Source organism: Rhinopithecus bieti, unplaced genomic scaffold (assembly GCF_001698545.2).
Source record: "Rhinopithecus bieti isolate Rb0 unplaced genomic scaffold, ASM169854v2 scaffold_66246, whole genome shotgun sequence".
NCBI lineage: Eukaryota > Metazoa > Chordata > Mammalia > Primates > Cercopithecidae > Rhinopithecus > Rhinopithecus bieti.
In genome coordinates, this window is record NW_016826110.1 from 821,395 (window position 1) to 847,528 (window position 26,134).

Sequence of the window (26,134 nt, forward strand, 5' to 3'; positions counted from 1 at the left end):
GCTAACTGTACTAAATTAGCTCAATGTAAATTTGGGAGTTTGTGGTTCTTCTGTATGTTCTACCACCATATAATTTTTCTAAATATTTAATTACATGGAGTTGATAAAGGATTTTGTTTTATACCATTCATGTTCTTATACGTCTTTGCATAAAAAATCAAAATCTATCCACAAGATTTCCCGGTATTTGTAGGCACTCTCTTCACTTGTTTTTCCTGATCTACAACTTGATCATAAAGAATGAAAATGATAGCACTCACTGAAGGGTCAAATCCTCCTGGTAAAATAAATATTGACAATGCCTCATATGTAAAAGTTTTGTAGGCCTTTTGAATTATTTTTTAAAGATAAACAATTGTGTGTATATATAATACATAATCTATATAATTATATCTGTATAGAATTAAGTTTAGAATAAGACACATCAAGCCCTTAGCAATTGTTATCACTGAGACATAAGGTAGAGAGGCTGGGGGGTACATTCAGTGTTTATATAATTCCACACTGTTTAAACAAATATATTACTTCTATAATAATAAACCTAAAAAGTCTTTAAAACTTCAGAAGTAAACACTTCTCTTGTGATTATGGGGTCCACAGCTGCCACTTTCTTAAAGTAAAAGTATCAGTACACAGGTTAAGTCCAATCACAATTTAGAAAAGCACAAGGTAGACTGGAAGGTGTGGCAAAAGAGGACTTTGACAGAGACTTTTTATTACCAGATTAACTAACTGCATTACAATCAGGGTGGAGCCCAGGTAGAGAGTGGAAGACAAATTCAAGAATTCCTAGGCATAGCTCTGGAGCAGGATGGAATTCTAAAGAACCAAAATCACAAGTAGCACACATGAAGGCATCAAAATTCAAAAGGAAAAGTTATTTTTACTTTCTAACGCACCCTCGATTGTAATCTCAACTTCATGTGGAAATCTGGATAAATCACAACCTCTCTGGGATGTCTCTGTATCTACAAACCAGGAAGGCAGAATAGATGACAATAATCTTTTAAGAGTTCTACCTTTAAGCCCCTTATAACAGTAATGATTTGAGAAATCTACAATATTAGAAGTACTTAAATTTTAAAACAATAAAAATAAATTTTAAACAATTTTTTTGCCTTTAGATCTACCAACTTATAGAAAATACAGGAGCAGAGAAACATGTTAAATTATAGTTCAAAAATGTAATCAGGAAAAAACCAAACTAGGAAACAAACGACCTGTTTTCTTCAACAAATACAATTTAGTAAGGAAAAAGGTAGAGAGGGAAACCTATGGCATTTTTTTTAAAAGACTTAAAAGATAATAATACAATTTTTTAAGAAACAATTGGGGAAACGGGAAACACACGATATCTGATTTTAAGGAGTTATTCATATTTTAAAATAATGACCTTTAAAAGAATCTTAATCTTTTAGAAATACACAATACATATGTATATCTATTTACCTATATAAATGACACAATGTTTCAGATTTATTACAACATAATTGAGGGAGTAGAAATGAAGCAAAATTGGTTATGAATTGATAATTATTTAAAGTAAGTGACCAGGATGAAAAGGTACACAATATTCTTCTCCATATGTTTCAATGTTTTAGAATTTATTCCATAATGAAAAGATTTTTTATTTGTATTTATTATTTTAGAGACAGGGTCTCACTCCAACGTCCAGGCTGGAGTACAGTGGCATGATCATAGCTCACTGAAGCTTTGACCTCTTAGCTCAAGCTATCCTCTCGCCTCAGCCTCCCCAATAGCTGGGAATACACACGTTTGTGCCACCATGCCTGGCTAATTTTTTAATTTCTTTTTTTGTAGAGATAGGTCTTACAACTTGTCCAGGCCCACCCAACACTGTCCACTGCACCAAGCCAAAAAGATTTTTAAAAGAATGCTTACAAATAAAATCACTTACATGAGATAAACATTAATTAATAGAAGTAGGTTAAAAACTGTAGCTTGCAATCCATCAATATGGTTGTAATATGGTTTGGATCTGTATCCTCACCCAAATCTCATGTTGAATTGTAATCCTCAATGTTGGAGGCAGGGCCCGGAGGGAGGTGACTAGATCATGGGGTGGAGCCTACATGAAAGGTTTAGCACCATCCCCTTGGTACTATCTCATCATAAAGTACTCCTGAGATCTGGTTCTTTAAAAGTGTGTAGCACCTCCCTCACTGCCCTCCTTGCTCCTGCTCTGGCCATGTAAGACATGCTAGCTTCTCCTTCACCTTCTGCCATGAATGTAAGTTTCCAGAGGCCTCCCCAGAAGACGCTATGCTTCCTGTACAGCGTGCAGAACTGTGAGCCAATTAAATATCTTTTCTTTATAAATTACCCAGTCTCCGGTACTTCTTTATAGCATCATGAGAAGGGACTAATACAGGCTGCTTTAAGTTTACATTTGGACACACTATGTGGCACTAAACCTTAACTTGCATTGTCAGTCATTCTCCCTATCAAAATGCATCAGAGAAAAAAAAAAAGATATAGCAGCGCTTTCCCGGGGAGACAATCAATAAAATACATAATTAGTTGTAAAGTTATTGAAGGCTTAAAGAAAGAAGAGGTGGAAATTCTTAAAACTGACAAGCCAGAAAATAAATTGAAAAAAAAAATGGTTTTATAATATTCATACCTCATAAACATAAGAAGTTTTAGTTTCCAATATAGCTATCTGGTTACCCAAATAACATATCACAGGAATAAAAATATGAAGAGTTTGCTTTCACAGATATCACACAATTGGCCCAGGCATGGTGGCTCATGCCTGTAATCCAAGCACTCTGGAGGCTGAGGCAGGAGGCTCACTTGAAGCCAGGAGTTCAAGACCAGACTCGGCAACATAGGGAGATTCCTGTCTTTACAAAAAATTTTTAAAAATTAGCTGGACATAGTGGCACATGCCTGCGGTCCCAGCTACTCAGGAGGCTAAAGTGGGAGGATCACTTGGGCCCTGGAGGTCAAGGCTGCAGTGAGTCATGATTGTACTACTGCACTTCAGCCTGGGCAATACAGCAAGACCCCATCTTAGAAACAAACACAAAAAACATCACACAATGATCAATTTTTCAAAATCAGAACCAAAAACAGCAAACATGTTTTAATGCCTAAACAATTCCTTTTGAAGGAATTTCTCAAATACATTCAGGCATGAACATAAGCTAATACAAAGACTAAGCAAAAAAATATTTTAAGAGTTCTAAATTTTAGAAATATTTAAATCCAAATATGCCACTATTTACATTAAGTGTAACCAAACTAAATGCTCCAATTAGAAAATAAATGCTACCTAATTGGATTTGAAAGTTCAACTATATAGTTACAAGAGTTTCAACAAAACACACAGATGCAGAAAGACTGAAAGTAAAGAGGATAAAAACAGTATAGTATGAAACTCTAATCCAAAGAATATTGGGAGTTATATTAATATCAAAGTAGATTGTAAGATAAAAAACTATAATTAGAAATAGAGTTATTTAAAAAATAAGAGTGGTTCAATTCACCAGGAAGATATAACCTAATAACCTAAGATCAAAGTATATAAAGCAAAATTGACAGAATGACAAGAAGCAGTAGATAAATGTGCAAATAGAGTGAAAATGTTTTAACACATCACTTATCAAATACTTAACAGAAACAAACAAGGAGAATAAGCAGTAAAGAAACAGATTAACAAACTTTACCTAATGAAGATGGAGAGAACACCATAACCAAAAACTTCACATTATGTACTATTATAGTATACATGGAACATTTACCAAAGTTGACTTTTTTTCTGGGCCACAATGCAAGTTGCAAAAAATTTCAGCACCCTGAAATTACATAATGCATATTCTTGGACCGCAACAATATTATAAATAATTAAAAACAGCCAGAAATTTCTCATGTGTTGGAAATTATAAACTGCACTTCTAAATAACCTATAGCCCAAAGTAGACATCATTATAAAAATTAAAAATGATTTTTAAATAGTGGTAATAAAAAAGGCATATGGCATAGAATTAAAACAGTATCTGAAAAAAAATTTATAGCTTTAAATGCACTTACAGGAAAACACAGCTTAACTGAGGAGCTAACCATCCAGTTCAAGAAATTAGAAAAAAAAAAAAACCATCAAAATAAACTCAAAGAAAGTAGAAGGAAATAAGATCAGAAACTAATGAAACAGAAAAGAAATACATAATAGAAAAGAACACCAAAGGCAAACCAATTCATTGGAAAAACTAATGATTGATAAATCTACAGTGACACAGATCATGGGGGAGGGCAAGGGGAGAGAAAGAAGAACAAGAAAGGGGAAGAAGGGAAAGGAGGAGGGAAGGGAAGGAGGGAGTAGGAGAAAGGAAAGGAGACAGAGAAGAATTGGGAAAAAGAGAAGAAAAAGACACATAACCATTACCAGGATGAAAAACCAACAGTACAAAATGGGGAGTCTAGAAATAGACCCTCCTATATATAATGAGCCCTTCGTGTACATCAGAGGTGGCACTGTACAACAGTGGGTAAAAAAACTGTTTTCTAGTAACTGATGTTGGGGCAACTGGCTATCTGATATGGTTTGGTTGTTCTGTCTCCTCCAAATCTCATGTTGAAATGTGATCCAATGTTAGAAGTGGACTTAGTGGGAGGTGTCTGGGTCATGGAGGTGTACCCTTCATGAATGGCTTGGTGCCCTCACCATGGTAATGAGTGAGCTCTTGCTGTTAGTGAGTTCACAACAAAGCTGGTTGTTTAAAGGAGCCTGGCATCTCTCTCATGCTACCCCTCTCACCATGTGACACGCCTGCTTCCACTTCAGCTTCTATCATGATCGGAAGCTTCCTGAGGCCCTCACCAGAAGCAAATGCCAGCACTATGCTTCCTATACAGCCTTTACGACCTCTTTTCTTTCCTTTTTTTTTTTTTTTTTTTTTGAGATGGAGTCTAACTCTGTCACCCAGCCTGGAGTGCAGTGGCATGATCTGGGCTCACTGCAACCTCCGCCTCCCAGGTTCAAGCAGTTCTCCTGCTGCAGCCTCCTGAGTAGCTGGGATTACAGGCACCCACCACCATGCCTAATTTTTTGTATTTTTAGTGGAGATGGGGTTTCATCATGTTGGCCAGGCTGGTTTCGAACTCTTGACCTCAGGTGATTCACCCACTTGGGCCTCCCAAAGTGCAGGGATTACAGGCTTGAGCCACAGGGCCCGGCCAACCTCTTTTCTTTATAAATTGTCCGGCCTCAAGCATTCCTTTACAGCAATGCAAAACAGACTAGCACACTATCTATATGGAAAAAAAATGAATACACTCTAACACATAAACACACACATATAGAAATCACTCGGATGACTATAGAACTAAATGTAAAAGGCAAAGCTCTTACAAAATAATATAGAAAAATGTCTTCATAACATCAGGATAGGGATGTTTTTTAAAATGAAGACACAAAGAGCCTTGGCCATAAAGCAAAAGATTAACACATAGGACCACATTACAACTAAGAATATTTGTTCATAATTTGTCCATTAGAAGAGTGAAATGCACTCCACAGAAGATATCTGTAACACATTTACCCAACAAAAAGTTTGTGTCTAGAAAATAAAGAACGTCTACAAATCTGTAAGATAGATACTCCAAAAGAAAGATGAGCATATGACCCGAATCGGTACTTTGAAAAGGATTTCCAAATAGACATGAAAAGATGCTAAATCTCTTTGACTACAAAGAAAATGTAAATTAAAACCATAATCAAAATCCATACATAGCACACTGACAAAATTAAAAGTGTGACAATATCAAGTGGTTAGTGAATGTGAAGCAATGGAAGCTCTCATACATTCTTGGTCTGAATGTATACTGAAACACTACTATGGAAAACAGGACCTATGACCCAAGAATTTCACATCCAGGACAAATAACATTTGTGCCCCTAAGGACCTAAGTACCACACAAGTACATGCATAATATTCAAAGTAGCATTGTTAATAACCACCAAAACCTGTTAGGAGCTTAAAGATTCATCAAAATAGGCAAACTGTAGTAAATTCATTTTTTAAAAATGATATATAATAGTTTAGAGCAACCACACAGCTACTACCTGCAACAACATGCATGATTCTTGAAACCCACATTGTGTGAAACCAAGAAACAAAGGCACATATACTATATGATTCCATTTTCTTAACTTTCAAAAACAGGCAATGCTAAATTATATACTTCTTTTCTCAACACACCATTTCTGGCTTGAATAAATTATATTCTTAAGGATGCATACTGAGGTGAGCAAACCGTAAAGTAAAGCAAGAAACTGATTAGACAAAGAGAAAATAGTATTTACCTTCAGAGGGAAAGGAAGGGTTGCGATTAGGAACATACGCAGGAGGCTTCTGGAATATGGTTATGCTTTATTTTCTTAACCTGCGTGGGCTACAAAGATGCTTGCTTTGTAATAACTCATTAAACTACACAATTATGTTTTATGCATTTTCTGATGTGTTATGTCACAATTCAAAAGTCTTTAAGTTAAAAACGTATCCTAATGTCACAATTCAAAAGTCTTTAAGTTAAAAACGTATCCTAAGTATCTCTAATTCTATTAATATCTAATGTGGATTTTTTTCCCTACCTAAACCTTTCTAGTTTAATCTTATTTACAGTCTCAATCAGTTGTAGGTAACAAATTTCATAAGCATCTAAACTGACTTTAATGTGTCCTAAGGTGCTGCTTTTTCCAAGGAATTTCCTCTGTATTTCAGAACTGTGTAAAATAGGTCCAAAGGCTTCCTATGATTTTATGTATAATCAATCCTCTGTATCCAGGGGTTCCACATCTGTGGTTTCCACATATGTGGATTCAACCAACTATGGCTTGAAAATATTTGGGAGGAAAATGGATGGTTGTTCTGTTCTGAACATGAACAGGCTTCTTTTTCTTGTCATGATTCCCTGAGCAATACAGTAGCACAACTATTTACACAACATTTATATTTTATCAGGTATTATAAGCAATCTACAGACAATTTAAAGCATATAAGAGGATGTGTGTAGGTGATATGTAAACACTATGTCATTTTATATAGGGGACTTGAAAATCCGTGTATTTTGGCACCTAAGGGGCTCCTGGAGCCAAACTCTCACAAATACCGAGAAATGACTGTATTTACTTCAGCTTATGATTTTACAGGTTTAGCACATAACTCCTTCAGCCCTTTTCAACTGAAATTCTTAACCATAACCAACCACAATACAAAACATGAAACTTGAAAATTTTCTCAATTCTCCCAAGAACAGTTTGTAGGTAATATTCTACATGCACAGAAGAAAAGTTAATTTGTCCCATCATGACATTAGGGTTAGAAAGGTAGAGTGAAGAGGCAGTCATTTTAGTTAACTTTCTTTGAAAGTTTTTTAAGAAGAAAACTGCAATGACAATAATTAAGGTGGTAACTGCAGTATAAACCACCAGTTTCTGGATATTATGAAATTAAGCTCACTTCTTTCCAATGACCTTTGTGATGATAACTATCCAGTACTTGATTGACTTTCCACTGGCATCTTAGGCTAATTTTATCAACGCACCAGTTTATTATTAATACCAACTACTTTCCTAGTTCATTAGTAACATCCTGAATTACAGCATTTCATAAACTTAGTATGAGTTTGTCTTCCCTAAACGCATTAGCTAACTCTTAAATAAACACACAAATTTGGGCAGTCTCCTACTCCCTCATATAAGCATAATAGGTTAACTAGGCTGATCTGGCTGAAGCAGTCTGGAGACACAGGTGTAGAATGTTTACAAAGTAGTTGGCAACAGAAGGTGAAGTGTCAAATGTATTAAGAACATGACCCTGCTTAGAATAAATATCAGATGAACTTTAGAATTATTTGTTTATTTCTAAAAATAATTCTGAGTAGAGCATTTAAAAGAGCTTTGACCTTTTCCCAACAGACATTAAATGGTAGCAGTCTTTGTTAACTTCATTTAAGAATTTCTTATAAAAACTCTACCAAAGATTTGCAATGTAACCATTCTATACTTTCTATACTGGCTTAAGAATATACGTTGTCAAATTTGACGTTAGTGTCAAATGTCTTACTCATTAGAATACTACCAATGTTACCCGAAAATGCCAGATAAAACAATAAAACTAAAATCAACTTGTCATCTACTGAAGACAATATGCGCAAACATAACCTTTGAAACTCTGTAGCAAAGCCAAATTCTTCTAACTGAGAATACTTTTCTTGGAGCTATACCACAACTTTATACTGTTGGAAATTTTTCTGTGCTTATAAATCTACATACGAGAATACCATGATTCCTAAAACACCTTTCTTGGATTTATTAATGTTTTCTACCAGCAGTTAATATCAAAGAGCTTCATTATTCTTATTCACAGAAAGAACCAATGCCAACTGTTTTATCAGCACTCAGACTTTACCTTTAGCAACAATTCCACCACTCATTGTTTTTATGTTTGTTTGTTTGATTGATAGGGTCTCACTCTGTCACCCAGGCTAGATGGAGTCCAGTAGCATGATCATGGCTCACTGCAGCCTTGACTTCCCAGCCTCCCAAGTAGCTGGGACTACAGCCGGGCACCACCATGCTCCAGCTAATTATCGTATTTTTTGTAGAGACAAGGTCTTGCCATGTTGCCCAGACTGGTCTCAAGCTCTTGGGCTCAAGCAATCTGCCCGCTTCGGCCTCCCAAAGTGCTGGGATTACAAGCATGAGCCACTGTGCCCAGCCTTCCGCCACTAATTTTCAAAACATCATATTCACTACACATTAACGGATGTTTTATTTCTGTGAACTGAAGTATCTGATTATGATGCAACCATTAAAAATGATTTAAGCTCTTGCACCATAAGGCAGTGTTTCATGTATTAAAAATCTTCTGCCTTATAAATGGCACTACCAACTGCATGTGCTAGAAATATAGAACATTTGTCCTTATACTCCCTCATTCTACATCAAAACAATCAGTATAGCTGGCTGATTTTACTCCTAAATCTATTTTGAATCTCTCTACTCTCTATCACTACCTATAGCCCTAGACACTATAATTTCTTTTCTGAACTATGATATTTACCTCCACGCACTCACCACCTAACAATCCATTTGCCCACACGGCCTCTGAATGATCTTTTAAAATTACAAAGATCTTATGACTCCCTTGATTCAAAAATCTTCAGTGGTTTCCCACCACTCTTGGGGAAAAGTGCCAAAAACTTTACATGTATTATTTAGACCTTGCTTACTACCTCTTCAGCCTCAGTCCCTCCCTTTCTAGTTATCATTCTCTACACTCCAGCCATTTTACCTCTAACGCTCCAAGCTGCTTCCCTCTGCCTGCAACTGCACCTGTACAAGCTCCTAGCACCTCCAATGCCCTGCTTCCTTCTTTCACATGCCTAACTTGCATTCATTTTTCAGTTCTCATCTTAAATAATATATATTCAATTTTGATTTCCCCACTTACATGTTCTCACAGTCATACTTTTTTTTTTTTTTTAAGATATTCTCATCTTATCACCCAGGCTGGAATGCAGTGGCACCATCTCAGCTTACTGCAACCTCTGCCTCTTGGATTCAAGTGATTCTTGTGCCTCAGCCTCCTGAGTAACTGGGATTACAGGCATGCACCACCACACCTGGCTGGTTTTTGTATTTTTAGTAGAGACAGGGTTTAGCTATGTTGCCTGGGCTGGTCTCAAACTCCTGGCTTCAAGTGATCCATCTGCCTCAGCCTCCCAAAGTGCTGGGATTATAGGCACGAGCCACTGTGCCTGGCTGACATTCATACTTCTTTACAGCCCTTACCATATCACAGTTGTACCTTTTTTTGTGAGATTGTTTAATAGTACTCTCTATCACTAGAGTATAAGCTCCATAAGAGAAGGACACATCATTCTTCTTCACTGCTCTATGCTTAGCACCTACCAAGATGCCTGGTCCACAAAGGAGTCTAGTAATTATTTGCTGAATGAAATACACATAGCATTCAATCTAGAAAAAAAATATCCCGATAATCAGTTATCTCTGGGTGGTTGAAAACAACAGGTAGTTTTCATTTTCTACCTTATGTTTTTCATCATTTATATTTTCTACAATAAGCACACTTTGCTTTTATTACTTGAAAGTTAACTCTTTCCAACCCATTTTTAAAAATAAACTTCATTTTGGAATAATTTTAGATTTACAAAAGTTGCAAAAACAGTACAGAGATGTCCCAAAATACCTCTCATTCATAGTTTCCCCAATTGTTAACACATTACATTTCCATGATACATTTGTCAAAACTAAGAAACTGACATTTGTATATTATTATTAAGTAAACTCCAGACTTTACATAGATTTCAGCACCTTTTCCATGAGTGTCCTCTTTCTATTCCAGGTCCCAATACAGGATCCACACTGCATTTAGCTATCTTGTCTCCCTAAACTCCTTTGGTCTTAGTTTTTCAGTCTTTCCTGGTTTTCATGATTTTGACTAGTCAGGTATCCTGTAAAATGTCATCCAGTCTAAGCTCATCAGTTGCTTTTCTTGTGATTAGACTGGGATTATAGGTCTTTGGAAAGACTATCACAAAGGTGACACGCTCTTCTTGTCACATATCAAGTGTACATGATATCTATGATATATCACTGGTGATATTAATTCACTATTTGGCTAAGATAGTGTTTTCCAGGTTTTTCCCTACTCTATTCTTTGGAAGTAAGTCAATAAGTCTAGCCCACCCTCAAGGGAGGTAGGAATTAAGCTTCTCTTCCATAGAATGGAATGGGTACATAAATTGTTTGATGGGAGATTTGATTTGACTCTTTCACCTCTTATTTATTCAATTCTTTATATTGACTTATATCCTTTGTATCATATATATGGGATTATTTTATACTTTGAGTTATAATTCATGCTACATTATTTTTGTTGCTCAAATTATTCCAGCTTTGACCCTTGGGAGCTTTTTCAGGTAACTTCCTGTGTTCCTTTGATGTGCCCCCATCCTTTTGTTTTATGAGTACTTCTTCACTCCTGGTACTACAAGACACTCTGGTCACATTTTATATTTCTACTCTCTCAGTCCTAGACTCTGCCATTCCTCCTAGGCAATCCAGGTCATTACTAAGATCTAAAGTTAACCATTTAAGATTTTTTTTTTTTTTATTGAGATGGGGTCTTGCTCCGTTACCCAGGCTGGAGTGCAGTGGCAGATCTCGGCTAACCTTGACCTCCCCAGGCTCAAGTGATCTTCCCATCTCAGCCTCCTGCATATTGAGGACTACACGCAAGCACCACTATGTCCAGCTAATTTTTCTATTTTTTTGTAGAGACAGGGTTTCACCATATTGCCCAGGCTGGTCTCGAATTCCTGGGATCAAGAGATACACCCACTTCAGCCTCCCAAAGTGTTGGCATTACAAGTGTGAGCCACCACATCCAGCCAACCATATAAGATTTTTATGAACCCGGGATAATCTATCTGAATGTCATGATGTAGGTGATCTGTTTGATAGGTGCAGAAAGTATAAGTAAGTTTAAACTTTGGGCACCCAGGCCAAAATTATCATAAAGGACTCTCATTTTTAATATTAAATAGCAACACTTCCATCATTTCTTCTACCATATTCTTTTATTTTGTTTCCAAAATTAATCTGAGTCAAGTAGGTAGAATTGATACGTTTCCCTTCATTTTTTAGATGAGAAAATCTAAAAGGGTATGATGATACTGACTAATGTCAGGCAGGTAGCCATTTTCCTCTGTGGTTTTCTCCTGGCTTTCTATTCTATCCCCATTTACTTCTGGATTGCACTACCATTTCGGTGGACCCTTATGCAATACAGTTTAACAATACAGATAAGTGGCTTATATCCTGCTACTCTACTGAATAACCCACCAGTTTAGTGTCCAGCTAAACCAACACTTCATATAACTGTATTAGTTTAATAATTAAAAAGGTCTGGGTGCTGTGGCTCACACCTGTAATCCCAGCATGTTGGGAGGCCGAGGGGGGCAGATCACTTGAGGTCAAGAATTCGAGACCAGCCTGGCCAACATAGCGAAACCCATCTCTACTGAAAGAAAAAAAAAGTATAAAAAATTAGCTGGGCACGGTGGCACATGCCTGTAGTCCCAGCTACTTGGGAGGCTGAGGCACGAGAATCACTTCAACACTCCAACTGGGAGGCGGAGGTTGTAGTAAGCCAAAGTATCACCAGGGCACTCTGGCCTAAATAACAGAGCGAGACTCTGTCTCAAAAATAATTATTAAAAAGGAAAAAAGACTCCTAAAAGGTATAAAATACGAGCAGCGAATGTTAAATAGATGACTATTTTACAAAGAAGTTAACTCTTAACAAGCTCCTACCCTATGCATGCCAATGTATTACACATTTGTAAGAAGGAAGGATAAAACAAACAGTATATATGGCTTCCCATTATATATGAATATCCTTTCCCCACAAAATTTGGAAATAGAAAAAAATAAGAATGCTCATCAAGAGTTGAACTATGTAATCAAAACGTAATGGATCAGCTCTAAACTGAACTATGTACATAAGAAAATAAATTACTTACAAACTAACAGAAATTACTAGGATAATTTTACTGAAAAAAAATATGTTGCTCAATTTAGGAGGAGGGCAGGCTATAAACAAGACAAATACAGATAAAGTCAAGAATGCAAGCACAATAGAAGCAACACCCAGTTTACTACATACAAGGGGCCCTTAACTTTAACTGAGGAGTAAGATAAGGCTTACTAAAGGGACTGAGGGCTAATTTAAGAAGCAAAGTACAAGTAGTACTTTCGTACTACTTGGTATTGGAATATTATTAGTATTCTAGACAAAGGGCCATGTATAAAGACCTGGAAAAATGACAGCCAGGCACAAGCTCAAAACTAACATTTGGGCAATAGTACAACAGAAGGCCCAATTACCACATAGACAAAATATTTAGTTTTACATCAAGTTTAAACTGTTAATATGTTCTATCCTGTATACAATATACCTCAGAATGACCCGGAAGTTTAAATTCAGTTTTATAATTCTGCAGCCAAATTGCTGACAATTTGGAAAATACTAAAAATATAAAGAATAATTATAAATCCCCAAATTCTATCATGAAGAAAATAGCATATTATTTTGGTGTATTTTCCTCCAATGCTTTTCTGTGTGTGTATATAATACTGAAGAGAACTGGGAAATCATATATGCAGATTTTACCCTTTTTATATAAACACTTCACTCTTAAAGTTTTTAATACAATATAACAAGTCACCTTATTCATGTACCCAGTATGCATTTGGCAGCTAGCTTATGTTAGAATTCTCAAAATGTGGTCAAGTATGGTCGAGAGACCCCAGAAATCTTTCTCAGGGGTCCATGAGGTTAAAAACAACACTTTCAATAATACTAAGCTATCCCTGTCAGTTTCCTACTGCTATTGTAACACACTGCCATAAACTTAGTTGCTTAAAACTGCCGGGCGCGGTGGCTCAAGCCTGTAATCCCAGCACTTTGGGAGGCCGAGACGGGCGGATCACGAGGTCAGGAGATCGAGACCATCCTGGCTAACACGGTGAAACCCCATCTCTACTAAAATACAAAAAACTAGCCGGGCGAGGTGGCAGGCGCCTGTGGTCCCAGCTACTCGGGAGGCTGAGGCAGGAGAATGGCGTAAACCCGGGAGGCGGAGCTTGCAGTGAGCTGAGATCCGGCCACTGCACTCCAGCCTGGGCGACAGAGCAAGACTCTGTCTCAAAAAAAATAAAAAAATAAAAAAATAAAACAACACACATTTACTTTCTTATAGTTCTGGAGACCAGAAGTCTAAGATCAAGGTGTCAGCAGGGCAGTGTTCCTTTTGGAGGCTTCAGGGGCGAATCTGTTTCCTTGCCTTTTCTAGCTTCCAAAGGCCACTTTCATTCCTTGGATTATTCTCACATACTCTTCACACAAAAATTCTCACGCCTTTTTCTCACATCACTTCTTGTTTCATTACCAAGTCTGCTACCACTGACTCTTTTAAGGACCCTTGTGATTACATCAGAGATACCCAGATAATCCAGGATAATCACTCCATCTCTAGATATTTAATCACAAAGTCCATTCTATCATGTAAGGTAACATATTTACAGGTTTCAGGAATTCGGGTGTGGGAGGGCCATTATTAAGTAGACCACAACATTCTTTGTCTTGTTCAGTGTATTGGCCTTTCATTTATAGGACAAAAGCAATAGTGAGGCAGACAGCCTGATATCTACCATAAATCAAAACAGTGGCACCGAAATTTACTAGAAGGTGTTGTATTGGGCAGGCACAGTGGCTCACACCTGTAATCCCAACACTTTGGGAGGCTGAAGCAGGCAGATCACTTGAGATCAGGAGTTCAAGACTAGCCTGGCCAACATGGGGAAGCCCCATTTCTACTAAAAAGACAAAAATTAGCCAGGCATGGTGGTGCACACCTGTAATCCCAGCTACTCGGGAGGCCAAAGCACGAGAATTGCTTGAAACCAGGAGGCGGAGATTGCAGTGAGCCAAGATCATGCCACTGCACTCCGGCCTGGGCAACAGAGCCAGACTCCGTCTCAAAAAAAAAAAGAAAAAAAAGCAGTTGTTATATTTTTCACCACCATTAATTTGCAGAAAACAAAAGCCTGTTTCACTTCCAAATGTTCTTGATAAAATGGTAAGTATTCATTTTATTAAATCACAACTCTTGAGTATACATCTTTTTAATATTCTGTGTAACAAACTAGAAAGAATGAACAGAACACTTTCACTCATACTGTTGTAGAATGGTTCCATCTTAAGGAAAAGCACGTGTTGGAATATTTGAGTTGTGAGCCGAACGTTTTTCATAGTACACCACTTTTTTTTGAAAGAAAAGCTGACACACTCACTTTAGTTATTTAGGCTAAAGATTTTGCCAGACATTTTCTCAACCTGTCTCTTCAAGTAAAACAACTGACAGTATAGTGTTGCCAATAAAAAAATTTGAACTCTCAAGCAAAAACCAAATTTTAGAAAACCTGTATTCATCACTGTGAGCCACAAAGCTTCCCAACACTTTGGAAGGCCGAGGTGGGAGGATCACTTTAGCCCAGGAGTTCGACATCAGTCTGGGCAACATAGTGAGATACCCCATCTCTACAAAAAAATTAAAAATTAGCTGGGTGTGTTGGTACATGCCTATAGTCCCAGCTACTTGGGAGGCTGAGGTGAGAGGATCAGTTGAGTCCACAGAGGTCGAGGCTGCAGTGAGCCGTGATCATGCCACCGCAGTCCAGCCTGGATGATAGAATGAGACCCTGAATTAAAAATATATATATATTTTGAGGCCAGGCGCAGTGGCGCACGCCTGTAATCCCAGCGCTTTGGGAGGCCAAGGCGGGTGGATCACTCCTGAGGTCAGGAGTTTAAGACCAGCTTGACTAACATGGTGAAACCCCATCTCTACTAAATACAAAAAATTAGTCAGGCGTGGTAGCACATGCCTGTAATCCCAGCTACTTGGGAGACTGAGGCAGGAGAATCGCTTGGAACCCAGGAGGCAGAGGTTGCAGTGAGCAGAGATCATGCCACTGCACTCCAGCTTGGGCAACTAGAGCAAAAATCTGTCTCAAAAAAAAAAAAAAATTTTTTGAATGAAGACTCCTGACTTTGCCCACGGGCGCAGCCTTTACTTTTCATTAAGAGGACTTCTGATGGCTTCTATTCAGTCTTACATTCAGCTGGGCTGTGTTCTATTGCTAAAGAAAGACTAGCTAAATGTAAATAATATACTCTTTTATAATATAGCTCTGTTATAATTCTAAAATCACTGTTATCTAATATATATCAAATCTCAGAAAACATATACACTGATGACCTCGTGAAACTGTCTATACAGTCCATCTATTCGAAGATACTCTAAAATACACCTATGAATCCTGCCAGAACATCACAAATAATCAATGTTTATACTATACAATAATGGTGTCTTTGTGGAATCTTGTGATTCAAGTAGGAGATATTGAAGAATGTTAATAATAAAAGCCCTGTTAGGCTGGGCGCAGTGGCTCACACCTGTAATCCCAGCACTTTGAAAGGCCGAGGCAGGTAGATTGCTTGAGCCCAGGAGTTGGAGACAGCCTGGGCAACAAGGAGAAACCCTATCTCCACAAACAAAATACAAAACAATTAGCCAGGCATGGTGGTGCACACCTGAAGTCCCAGCTACTCAGGAGGCTGAGGTGGGAGGATGGCTTGAGCCTGGGAGGGCAGAGGTTGCAATGAGCTGAGATCACGCCACTGGGTGTGACAGAGTCAGACCCCTGTCTGGAAAGACAGCCTGGGTAACAGAGCCAGACCCCATCTCAAAACAAACAAAAAACAAAAAAAGCCCCGTGAAACTTTACTGCTTACTCCAAACATATTCCTAAAAATCACTGTTTCATATACTAGATAGTAACCACTTCATAATGTCACTTGGAAATTTATCTTAATATTAGTAATAGGGTGTCAGCTGAACAACTGGTTAGGTTTTAGTTTTATAAACACTTTGGATCATTTAACTAAACAGTTTCTTTTATTTACTTGCTGCTACAAAGTTTAGAGGCAAATTTGTCGTCTCCCCTTAAAATGTATATTGGTAAATCAGGCGTGGTGGATCACGCTTATAATTCCACCACTTTGGGAGGCTGAGGCAGGAGGACGGCTTGAGGCCAGGAGTTTGAGACCAGCCTGGTCAACATAGTGAGATCCTATTTCTACAAAACATATTTTAAAGTTAAAAAACAATAATAAATTTTAAAATGTATATTGGTAACTTTTATTGGTCTCATATCTACATTTTAGATCACCTCAAGTTGTTTTCCCTTTGCTTCATCTGTGTCAAATATTTATGCAAATGATTGAATTCTGTTTATCCTTTTAAGTTGCTTTTATATCCTTTTTTGGAATGAAGTAGATTACTAGTATATTTCTCACTATAAGTACATTTGTATTATGGTTTTACCTAATGAGATCTAAAACCCTAGTTAATATGAATCCGCCTCGTAGAGACAGCTAGTTTCATGCTGATGCCATGTTTCTGCATTCACAGGAGGAAGGGCTGGACCCTGTATTTGTGTTATGTACCCTCACTCTAGGAGGTGTCTTGACACTAAGAGATGGCCACTCAGCTTCTGGCATTATCACTCTGCATCCACTTTGCCAAGCTTCTTCTTTTGAAATGTCTTGTGTAGGCAGTAGTTATGAATATATCACCCAGAAGAATATGAGATGAATAAACTTACAAATATTTTGAATAAAGCTCAATCTAACAATAGATATTTGAATGAAAATACTGGAATCTCTTGTAATAGCTCAGAAGGTAGCTTAAGTTTTAGCAGGGTAGGATGACAACACCTTGACCAGGACAATCCACCTCTGAGCCTCGTCTACTATGTTGTTTCTGAGTTCTGAAGCTCAGAATGTTACATATATGGGAAGCAGAATACAATAATCTATGGATTTCTCTGGATTCCATTCCCAGTTACCACATGACCCAAGATTTCCAATAAATCAGAAAACCTCACATTTGCATTTTAGTATTTCCAAAGGTTTTATTATTATTATTATTTTTAGAGACCGGGTTTCACTATGTTGCCTAGGCCAGAGTGCAAGGGCTATTTACAGGTGCGATCATAGCATCCGATGGCCTTGAATACCTGGGCTCAAGTAATCCTCTTGCCTCAGCCTCCCAAGCAGCTGGGACTGCGGGCGCCCGGCTTCCAAGGCTGTTTTATTTTAGTTTTAAAGTTATGTATAGATAGGAAATCAAACACTTAGGAGTGAGCCCTCTCAACTCTTACTCTTCTCACATCTCCCTCTCAGTCTATACATAATCAGAAACCTGGGAGAGGCCCCTGATGTTGTCAAGTAAACATCTCAGATGTGATAAAAAAGGATACAAGGGCCTAAATTTTAAACTTACTAGCATATTCACGTTATCAACATAAATTAACTACTGAAAGTTAATTTGCTTAAACATGTGGCTGATTACAGTTTTTACCCCATCAGTCAATCTCAGTAAGTTCTCTTACTTCAAGTGAAGATAGTACTATCTATTATAAGAATAATTGTAAAGCTGCACTCATGAAAAGTCATGTGCTTCATTTTCAGTGAGTCAAGAGCCATATGGTTCTCTTTAATGAATACAACGCTGGCAACAAAATCTTGGCTCTCCTTTCCTGTTACTTGCGATAAAAAATTTTTGCATTTTCCATGGAATCTGAATTACTGACCAAAATGACTCATTCAAATTAGATATACCTAATATAAACACATTTCAGGCCTAATTTTTCAGCTTTCTGCTAGCTTAAATTTCTGACTGATACTACTATCATCATTATTCAGAATAACTTCTATTTTTTAATCACAGTGTACTCTAGATTGTTTAGCACTCACTCTGAGCAGACTGATTACATTTTTGAGATTATTAAGTACACAGTTACTTTCAAAGCAAGAGCTATGCAACAGATATCTACTGAAGTCAGTAGATTCCAAAGCAGCTTATCTCTGACAAGCTAAATCCTAATCCAGATGTCATATTTGAGTTCCAGAGCTACAGCTTTTCATTAATACTAGTAGAAATGTTACTGACATCTCATTTGAACATGAACATAAAAGAATGCTGCTTATGTTGGGGGTACAGAGTCTAACATATCCAAAGGGGAAGTAATCTAGAAGAGAACAGAAATGGCTACTACTTAGTGAGTCCTTACCATAAGCCAGTCACACTTTAAGGATTCTACATGCATTATTTATCTGTTAAGATCTCTACATGCATTTAATTCTCAGAGCAATCATTTAAAGAGTTTATCACTTAGAAGTTTATTACTATGTTGTACATGAGAATAAACTGAAGTATAAAGAGGCTATGTGACTTGCCAAAAGTTACAGAGAGAGTAACTGACAGAACCAGGATGTAAATTCAGGTCACCAACTTGAAAGCCACTGAACATCACGGATTTTCATTCAACACATATTCAAAAAAACACTATCAGTACCTTCTGGTAATTGTTATTTTTTGGTATGCTAAAAAGATACGGAGTCATGAAGAATTACTGCTTTACTTACTAACCACTCCCATACTCCCCAGATATTGAGCAGAAACAGAAATAAGCTTTTTCCTCTGATACCTGCTTTAACCCACAGTGGGAGACCTAATGTGAGGCTCCAACTTCTTCCAAGACAATCCCCTTCCTGCTACTGTTAACAGGAGAATATCAGCTATGTTGAAAGAAAGAATATTCACTATCTTCAAAAAGGACATTCACGGTTTCACATATATAATACTTATCCCTACTGCTGGATGTTCATGCATTATCTTCCCTCTACAACAACCTTCCCAATTCTAAAGGGATATCAAAATGATATCTTTATTTGGTGAGATGCAACATTTGGAATCTGTACCACCGAATTTAAAACTCACATAGTTATTTTTGACTGTTACTCCACAACTTACACCTTCAACTACACTAACTTTGAGGACAGAATCTTTATATAAACTACCAATACACTGGGTACAGTGGCTCATGCCTGTAATCCCAGCACTGTAGGAGGCCAAGGCAAGAGGATCGTTCGAGCCTAAAAGTTCAAAACCAGCCTGGGCAACACAGTGAGACCCCATCGCTACAAAAAATTTTTAAAATTAGCTGGTGGTGTGCAACTGTGGTCCTACTCAGAAGGCTGAGGCACAAGTATCTCTTGAGCCCAGGAGGTAAACGCTGTAGTTAGCCATCATCGTGCCACTGCACTCCAGACTAGGCAAAAGAGCAAGACTGTCTCCAAAACAAGAAAAGAAAACACCAATGATTGCCTACGCTATAATCATTCCAACTTTATACTTGCTAATTGGGCCTTCCTCTTGTTTGCATGTTAAAGCGCCTAATTTCAGAGAAGGAATCATAATTGTCCTAACCAATCAGTAATCTCATTCTCCTTTGCCAGTTATCAATCTTGGGGTAGGCATGTGACCCAATTATGGCTGGTGACACAAAAGGAAGTCTATTGATAAGGTTCTAGAAAAATTATCCTCCCTGATAAAAGAGCAACATAAGTAGATCCTTTCTGTGCCCTTGCCCCATCCTTACTGCTTGGCACTCTCTCCTACTGAATACCATGAGTAAAGACATCACCATCACTTGACGGCAATGTGGGAAGATGGAAGGAGTCAGCTCATCCTATGTCTTCCTACTTCCTGGAGTTAATTTTCCCCCTCACATAAAGGGCTAAAGAGCTATTTAAACACAGAAAAAATGGGTATGCTATTAATTTCACCTAATGTTTCAAATGATGAATATATGTATTTTTCTTGTTTATAATTTTGTCATTAAAATTAGAAAAAAAAATCTGTGATGAAGAGAGCAAATGACCAATAACAGCAAAATACTGTATTTTAAACCAGTAAATATCCAAGGGAGCTCGAACTTGAAGTGTCAATATTCTGAAAAGAAGTGAAACAAAAGAAGGTAAAACCCAATAGTCTCAACCATTTTTATTCTTGAGCTATTTCCTGTTGAGAAAATGGTGAGGAAGCAGAAAGGGGAAAAAAGAGGTAAAGTATTCTGAAGTCCCTGCATTTTCCATAAAGTGGTAAAAGTACTAATGCCTAGAACTAATAAATCAAGGATCCATGTAATAATCTCTAGGGTAGCCTACTGAACAAAAAATAAGAGAACATATAACAAGGTATTGAAGGTAACAGAAATAACGGGAGAGGAAAGAACAGATGTGACAAACAGAAAACAAATAGAGGATGGTCTGAAACCAAACATATTGGTGATTATGTTAAATGCAAACAGACTATAAACCAATAAAAGACAAAAACAAATTTAAAAACCAAAACTCATATATATGCTGGGCATTGGCATATGGATAAAATAAGAAAAATATTTCAATGTAACACAGCAGAAAGCCCAGAAACAGATCTACAAAAATATAGCCACTTGATACATGACAAAGATGTCACTGTAGTACATTGGAAAAAGGAAAGTTTTTTCCAATAAATGGTGCGGGGCCATTTTTTCATATGGGAAACCAGTTTTCATATGGGAAAAAAATGAATCTGAACTCTTAACCCACATCATATTTTAAAAATTAATTGCAGGTAGATAAATCTAAATGTGAATGACACAAAAATAAAACTTCTAGAACAAAACAGGAGAATATCTTTGTGATGTTGAGGTATGGGAAGACTTGTTAAACAGAACACAAAAAACACTAAGAAGAAAGGAAAAGAAAAAAGTTTTTGTTGTTGTTGGTGGTGGTGGTGTTTGATTTTTGAGACGGGGTTTTGCTCTGGTGCCTAGCAGGAGGGCAGTGGCGCAATCAAAGCTAATTTTTTTTTCTTTTGCATTTTTATTGTAGAGACAGAGTCTCCCGTTTTTGCCCAGGTTGGTCTCAAACTCCTGGCCTCAAGCAATCCTCCTGCCTCAGCCTTCCAAAGTGCTGGGATTGCAAGCATACATGACTGAGACCGGCTTAGAATAAAGAAAAAGATTAGTTGGATTTCATTAGAATTGATGATATCTTCACCAAAAGATTTCTTTAAGAGAGTAAAAAAACATACGACAGAATGAGAGAAGATAACAGCAATACTGAACATGTAGCTAAAAAGGATTCATAATCAGAGTGCATCATGAACTCCCACAAAACAGGGAAAAGGACTGAATAGGTGCTTTAAAAGAGGCAGTCTAAAAAGCTGATAAACACACAAAAAGACATTTAAACTCATAAATCATCAAGTAAACATAAATTGAACCAAAATGAGAGACTACAGCAACCATACTAGAATAGTCAAATTTTTAAAAACTGGTATCATGTATAGGTGAAGATGCGGAGTAACTAGAACTCTCACACATTGCTAGTAGAAATGTACATGCTATATCCACTTTGGTAGTATCTTTGAATAGGGTAATTGACAATTACCTATAAAAAAAAGAAAAGTCTCTCTGACAGTATCTGATAACACCGAGATATACATATTCTATGATCCAAGCATTCCATTCTGTGATATATATCATACAGAACTGTGTACACACACATGAAACACATGCACATGAAAATTCATAGTGGCACTGTTAGCAATAACCAAAATCCGAAAAAAAAAAAAAAACTAAATAATGAAATATCAATGTAGAATAACTAAATAAATTGAAGTATGTTTACACAATAGGACATTACACCAACAATGAAAATAAGGTAACTATTGCTATACACAACAATATAGATAATTTCAAAACATAAGTAAAAGCCACAGACATAAAAGAGTATACAGTATGAATTCCATGTATATAAAGTTTAAATACTTGCAAAACTAATCTAGATAGAAATCAAAATAATATTGAAACTGAAGGTGGAACAAGGAAGGATTCTGAAACTACTGGTAATGTTTTATTTCTTGATTGAGGAATTATATAATAAATGTTCACTTCGCAGAAATTCATCAATTTCCACACTATGATTTGATGATGTACACCTCTCCGTATTACATTATATTTAAAAGCTTACCCTTAAATGTAGTAGCTTCTTTTGGGGTGATGAGAATGTTTGGAACTAGACAGAAACGGTAGTTGCAGAACATTGTGAATGTGCTAAATGCCACTCAATTATACCTTTACAATGGTTAAGTTTATGTTACATAAATTTGACCTCAAATTTTTTAAGTTTCTGAAAACTGCAACCTCAATAAAATAGTGTACATATTATTAGTGGATATTCATGAATACAAACATTAGGCTGTCATCTGAACTTACCAACTGCAGTGTCACCATCTAATAAGTTGTCATCTTCAGATGTTTGAAAGTCCATAATCACACCTGCTCCATCTAAAAGTTCCTCATCACTGCTTGCACTTGTTATACTGTTGTAGCTGTTTCTATAGTAGCCTCTATGGAACAGCTGCTCAGACTCCATTTAGCTGCCTGATTATCTGTTGGGGGGAAAAAAGAGGAAAAGTCTTAACATTTTCAAACATACAATAAAAATCATTCAGTTTAACATCACAAAAGGAAAGTTACGATCTATGTGCTAAAAAAATTAAATGCATTCACCGTAACAATAGTTACCTTTATTAAGTATTTTGGGGTGAGGTAATAATTTTACTCTCGTTACACAGCTGTAAAAAAGAATGAAGAATTTCTCCAGGTAGATCTCCAATTGTTAAGTTGAAAAATGTAAAGTATATTTACATTTCTGCTTGTGCATGTACAGATTGTCTCAGGAGAGATTTCCAAGTAAGTTGTCCACAGGGTAGGGAACAAGACGGCTGAAGTACAAGGTTTGAAAAACAGACTGCCCCTTTTGAAGATTTTATCAGGTGTAAGTACAACTTGATTTTAAAAATAAACATTTATTTCATTCTCCTTTCATCATTTTAATATTTAAATCTTCAGAGCCTATGGTCAAACATTAGCCACTAATAAAACAGTAACAGGCAACAAACCAAAAAAGGGTATGTTTTCATTGTTCTTACTCTCAATATTCTTAAATCTATATTACTCCTAACTAGTTTGAGTTTTAAATACATCCACTTACTTACTCAATACCAAAATAAGAGTTCAACGTAAGTATGGGGACATTAGCAATAGACTTTTAAGCTGCATATGTGGGACTTGAAAGATGCAGTCATAAAAGCAGTCAAACCAGTAAGCCTTGTAAAACAAGACTTATCTGATATGGCCTAGTAAGTACACACAGAAAAATGACAGATGAAGACTAAAGTAAGCACAGTTCAATTCCAGTGCTGAACTCTAGTAGTGAATTCTAATACTGAAGACTTGGAATGTTTTAAGACAATCTCTTATACTCAGTAAATTTTCCTTATGGAAAAATAACCTCAAAGAGCTTTAATAACAAAAAGGTATTTATGAAGTCTTAGAAAACTAGACTATTACTGACAATAAATATCTTTTAAACAGATTATATAAATTTCCTCACTTAAAGTATCACTTTGAAAAAGGTGAAGTTTTGAGAGCTCCTTGAGAGCATGCCTCTACTCTCCACATCTGGCATAATGACCCGCACAGTGTGAGAACAACAAATGTCAAACTATTCAATTCATGATGTCAAAATGAGAAATATATTCAGTTTTCAATGTAAAAAATCCTGTCTCCAAGAGTATTAAACTGTTCTTAGGGGAATAACCAAAACTAGCAAATAAATTAAAAAAGAAAAACGTAAATACTTGCTGCTTTGCAACTTTATGAATGTTTTATAGTTATTGCTACCAAAGATGGCATATTATACTGAGATTTGTTAGAGTATATTAATTAAAACAAAAGGAAAATATGAAAGTAGCTGTTCATACTAAGAAATCTGCAGTTCCATAGAGGCAAACAAATTAAATATTATGTGGTTTTTGAGAAAATAACCAAAAGGCTTTTAAAAACATAAACATTAATAGTTTAAGAATCATTTAATTTTGATGTAGCAAAGCATGTATGCTAAGATTTTGTGAAGAACACAGACAGTGTGTTTTTATTTCTTTACAGAATAGAAGGGCTTAATACATGTGATAACATTTAGTGAACATTAGCTAGAGGTTACACAGCACTGAAAATCTCTCTAAAATCATTAAATCTTTTATGTGTTAAGACTTCAATCAGCAAATTCCAATATATCGCCTTCATTTTATCCCTAAAAATCTCTCAAAAATCCTAAGTGGTAACTGGAAATTTTAACTATTTCTGTCAAAAAAATTAATTTCATAACACCTTTGAGACACCTAGCCTGCAGATCATTCTTTATAACATGAGCACGCAACTCTGCTCCGAATAAACCAATTAAACTCAGACCTGCATGGGTTTCATTTCTATAAATTTGATAACTTAAGATAAAAAAAAAAAAACTATTCTGCTAATTAACCCAAAAACCTAGAGCTGTGCTGACTGATGCAGCAGCCAGCAGCTACATATAGCTGTTGAGCCATTGAAACATGGCTGGTCCAAACTGAAATGTGCTCTAAGTGTAAAATACCTACCAGATTTCCAAGACTCAGTATTTAAAAAGGATGTCGTATATTTGACCAGAAATTTTATACTGATTACATGTTGAAATATTTTAGATCTACTGGGTTAAATAAAATATATTTAAAATGAATCTCACCACTTTCTTTTACCTTTTAATGTGGCTACTAAAAAATTAAAATTACCATCAGGGATATTGACCTGGCTTGCATTTGCAGCACTAACACTTTTATTGAACAGCACCTCTATAAAATATTCAAATTTCTATAGCAGCGTAAAGGACATATAATAAAAGAAAATCTGAACACCAGTGTTGAATATTTTTAGGTTCTAAACCCAATGCCCAGGTTTAGGCACAAAAGGCTATTTGGACTCTAACACAACAGCTGAAATTTTACATATTTAAACAAGTAATAATGCAAAGTCACCTTTTCCGTTTTAATTGCCAAAAAAATCACTTCAAAACATTGTAATAGAAGTGCAGTAGCTTGTAAATATGTTCTTACAAAATTATAAAAATTAGACATAAGCTGGGTGTGGTGGCGCATGCCTATAGTTCCAGCACTTTAGGAGGCCGAGGCAGGTGGATCGTTCGAGGTCAAGAGCTCAAGACCCACCTGGCCATGGTGGTGAACCCCATCTCTATTAAAAATAAAAAATTAGCCGGTCATGATGGCAGCCGCCTGTAACCTCTAGCTACTAAGGAGGCTGAGGCATGAAAATCACTTGAGCCAGGGAGGCGGCGGTTGCAGTGAGCTGACATTGTGCCCCTGCGCTCCAGCCTGGGCAACAGAGTGAAACTCTGTCTCAAACAAACAACAACAACAACAACAATAATAATAATAGAGATAAACTATGAAAATTGCCAGGAATAAGGCCTTGTTTAACTAATAAATTCCTATACTATCTACGTGTAATTATCTTGCTTCCTTCGAATCTGATGACACTGCAGCCAGCACAGTTCTTTTTTTTCCAAAAAGTAAGTTTGATCATAATCTCTCTCCACTCCACGTTAACATATTTCAATCATTTTCTACTACCCTTAAGAGACAAACTCTTTAATATAGCAGAAAAAGTTCTATGCAGCCCAGCCCCTGCTAGTTCCCCAGCTTCTTTTAATAATAGCCCTTCTGA

The 26,134-nt window shown here is 36.6% G+C and overlaps 1 protein-coding gene across 5 annotated transcripts in view; it reads right to left on the minus strand.

The window, feature by feature from the left end:
- CLCN3 (Cl-/H+ antiporter 3) overlaps positions 1 to 26,134 on the minus strand; it is a 111,118-nt gene that overhangs the window by 65,345 nt on the left and 19,639 nt on the right. For all 5 annotated transcript variants that reach the window (XM_017863297.1, XM_017863299.1, XM_017863298.1 and 2 more), the window contains one exon: positions 22,790 to 22,965. In XM_017863297.1, coding sequence (XP_017718786.1) covers positions 22,790 to 22,949 — 160 coding nt within the window. In that variant the 5' untranslated portion in view covers positions 22,950 to 22,965. The remainder of the gene's footprint in view (positions 1 to 22,789; positions 22,966 to 26,134) is intronic.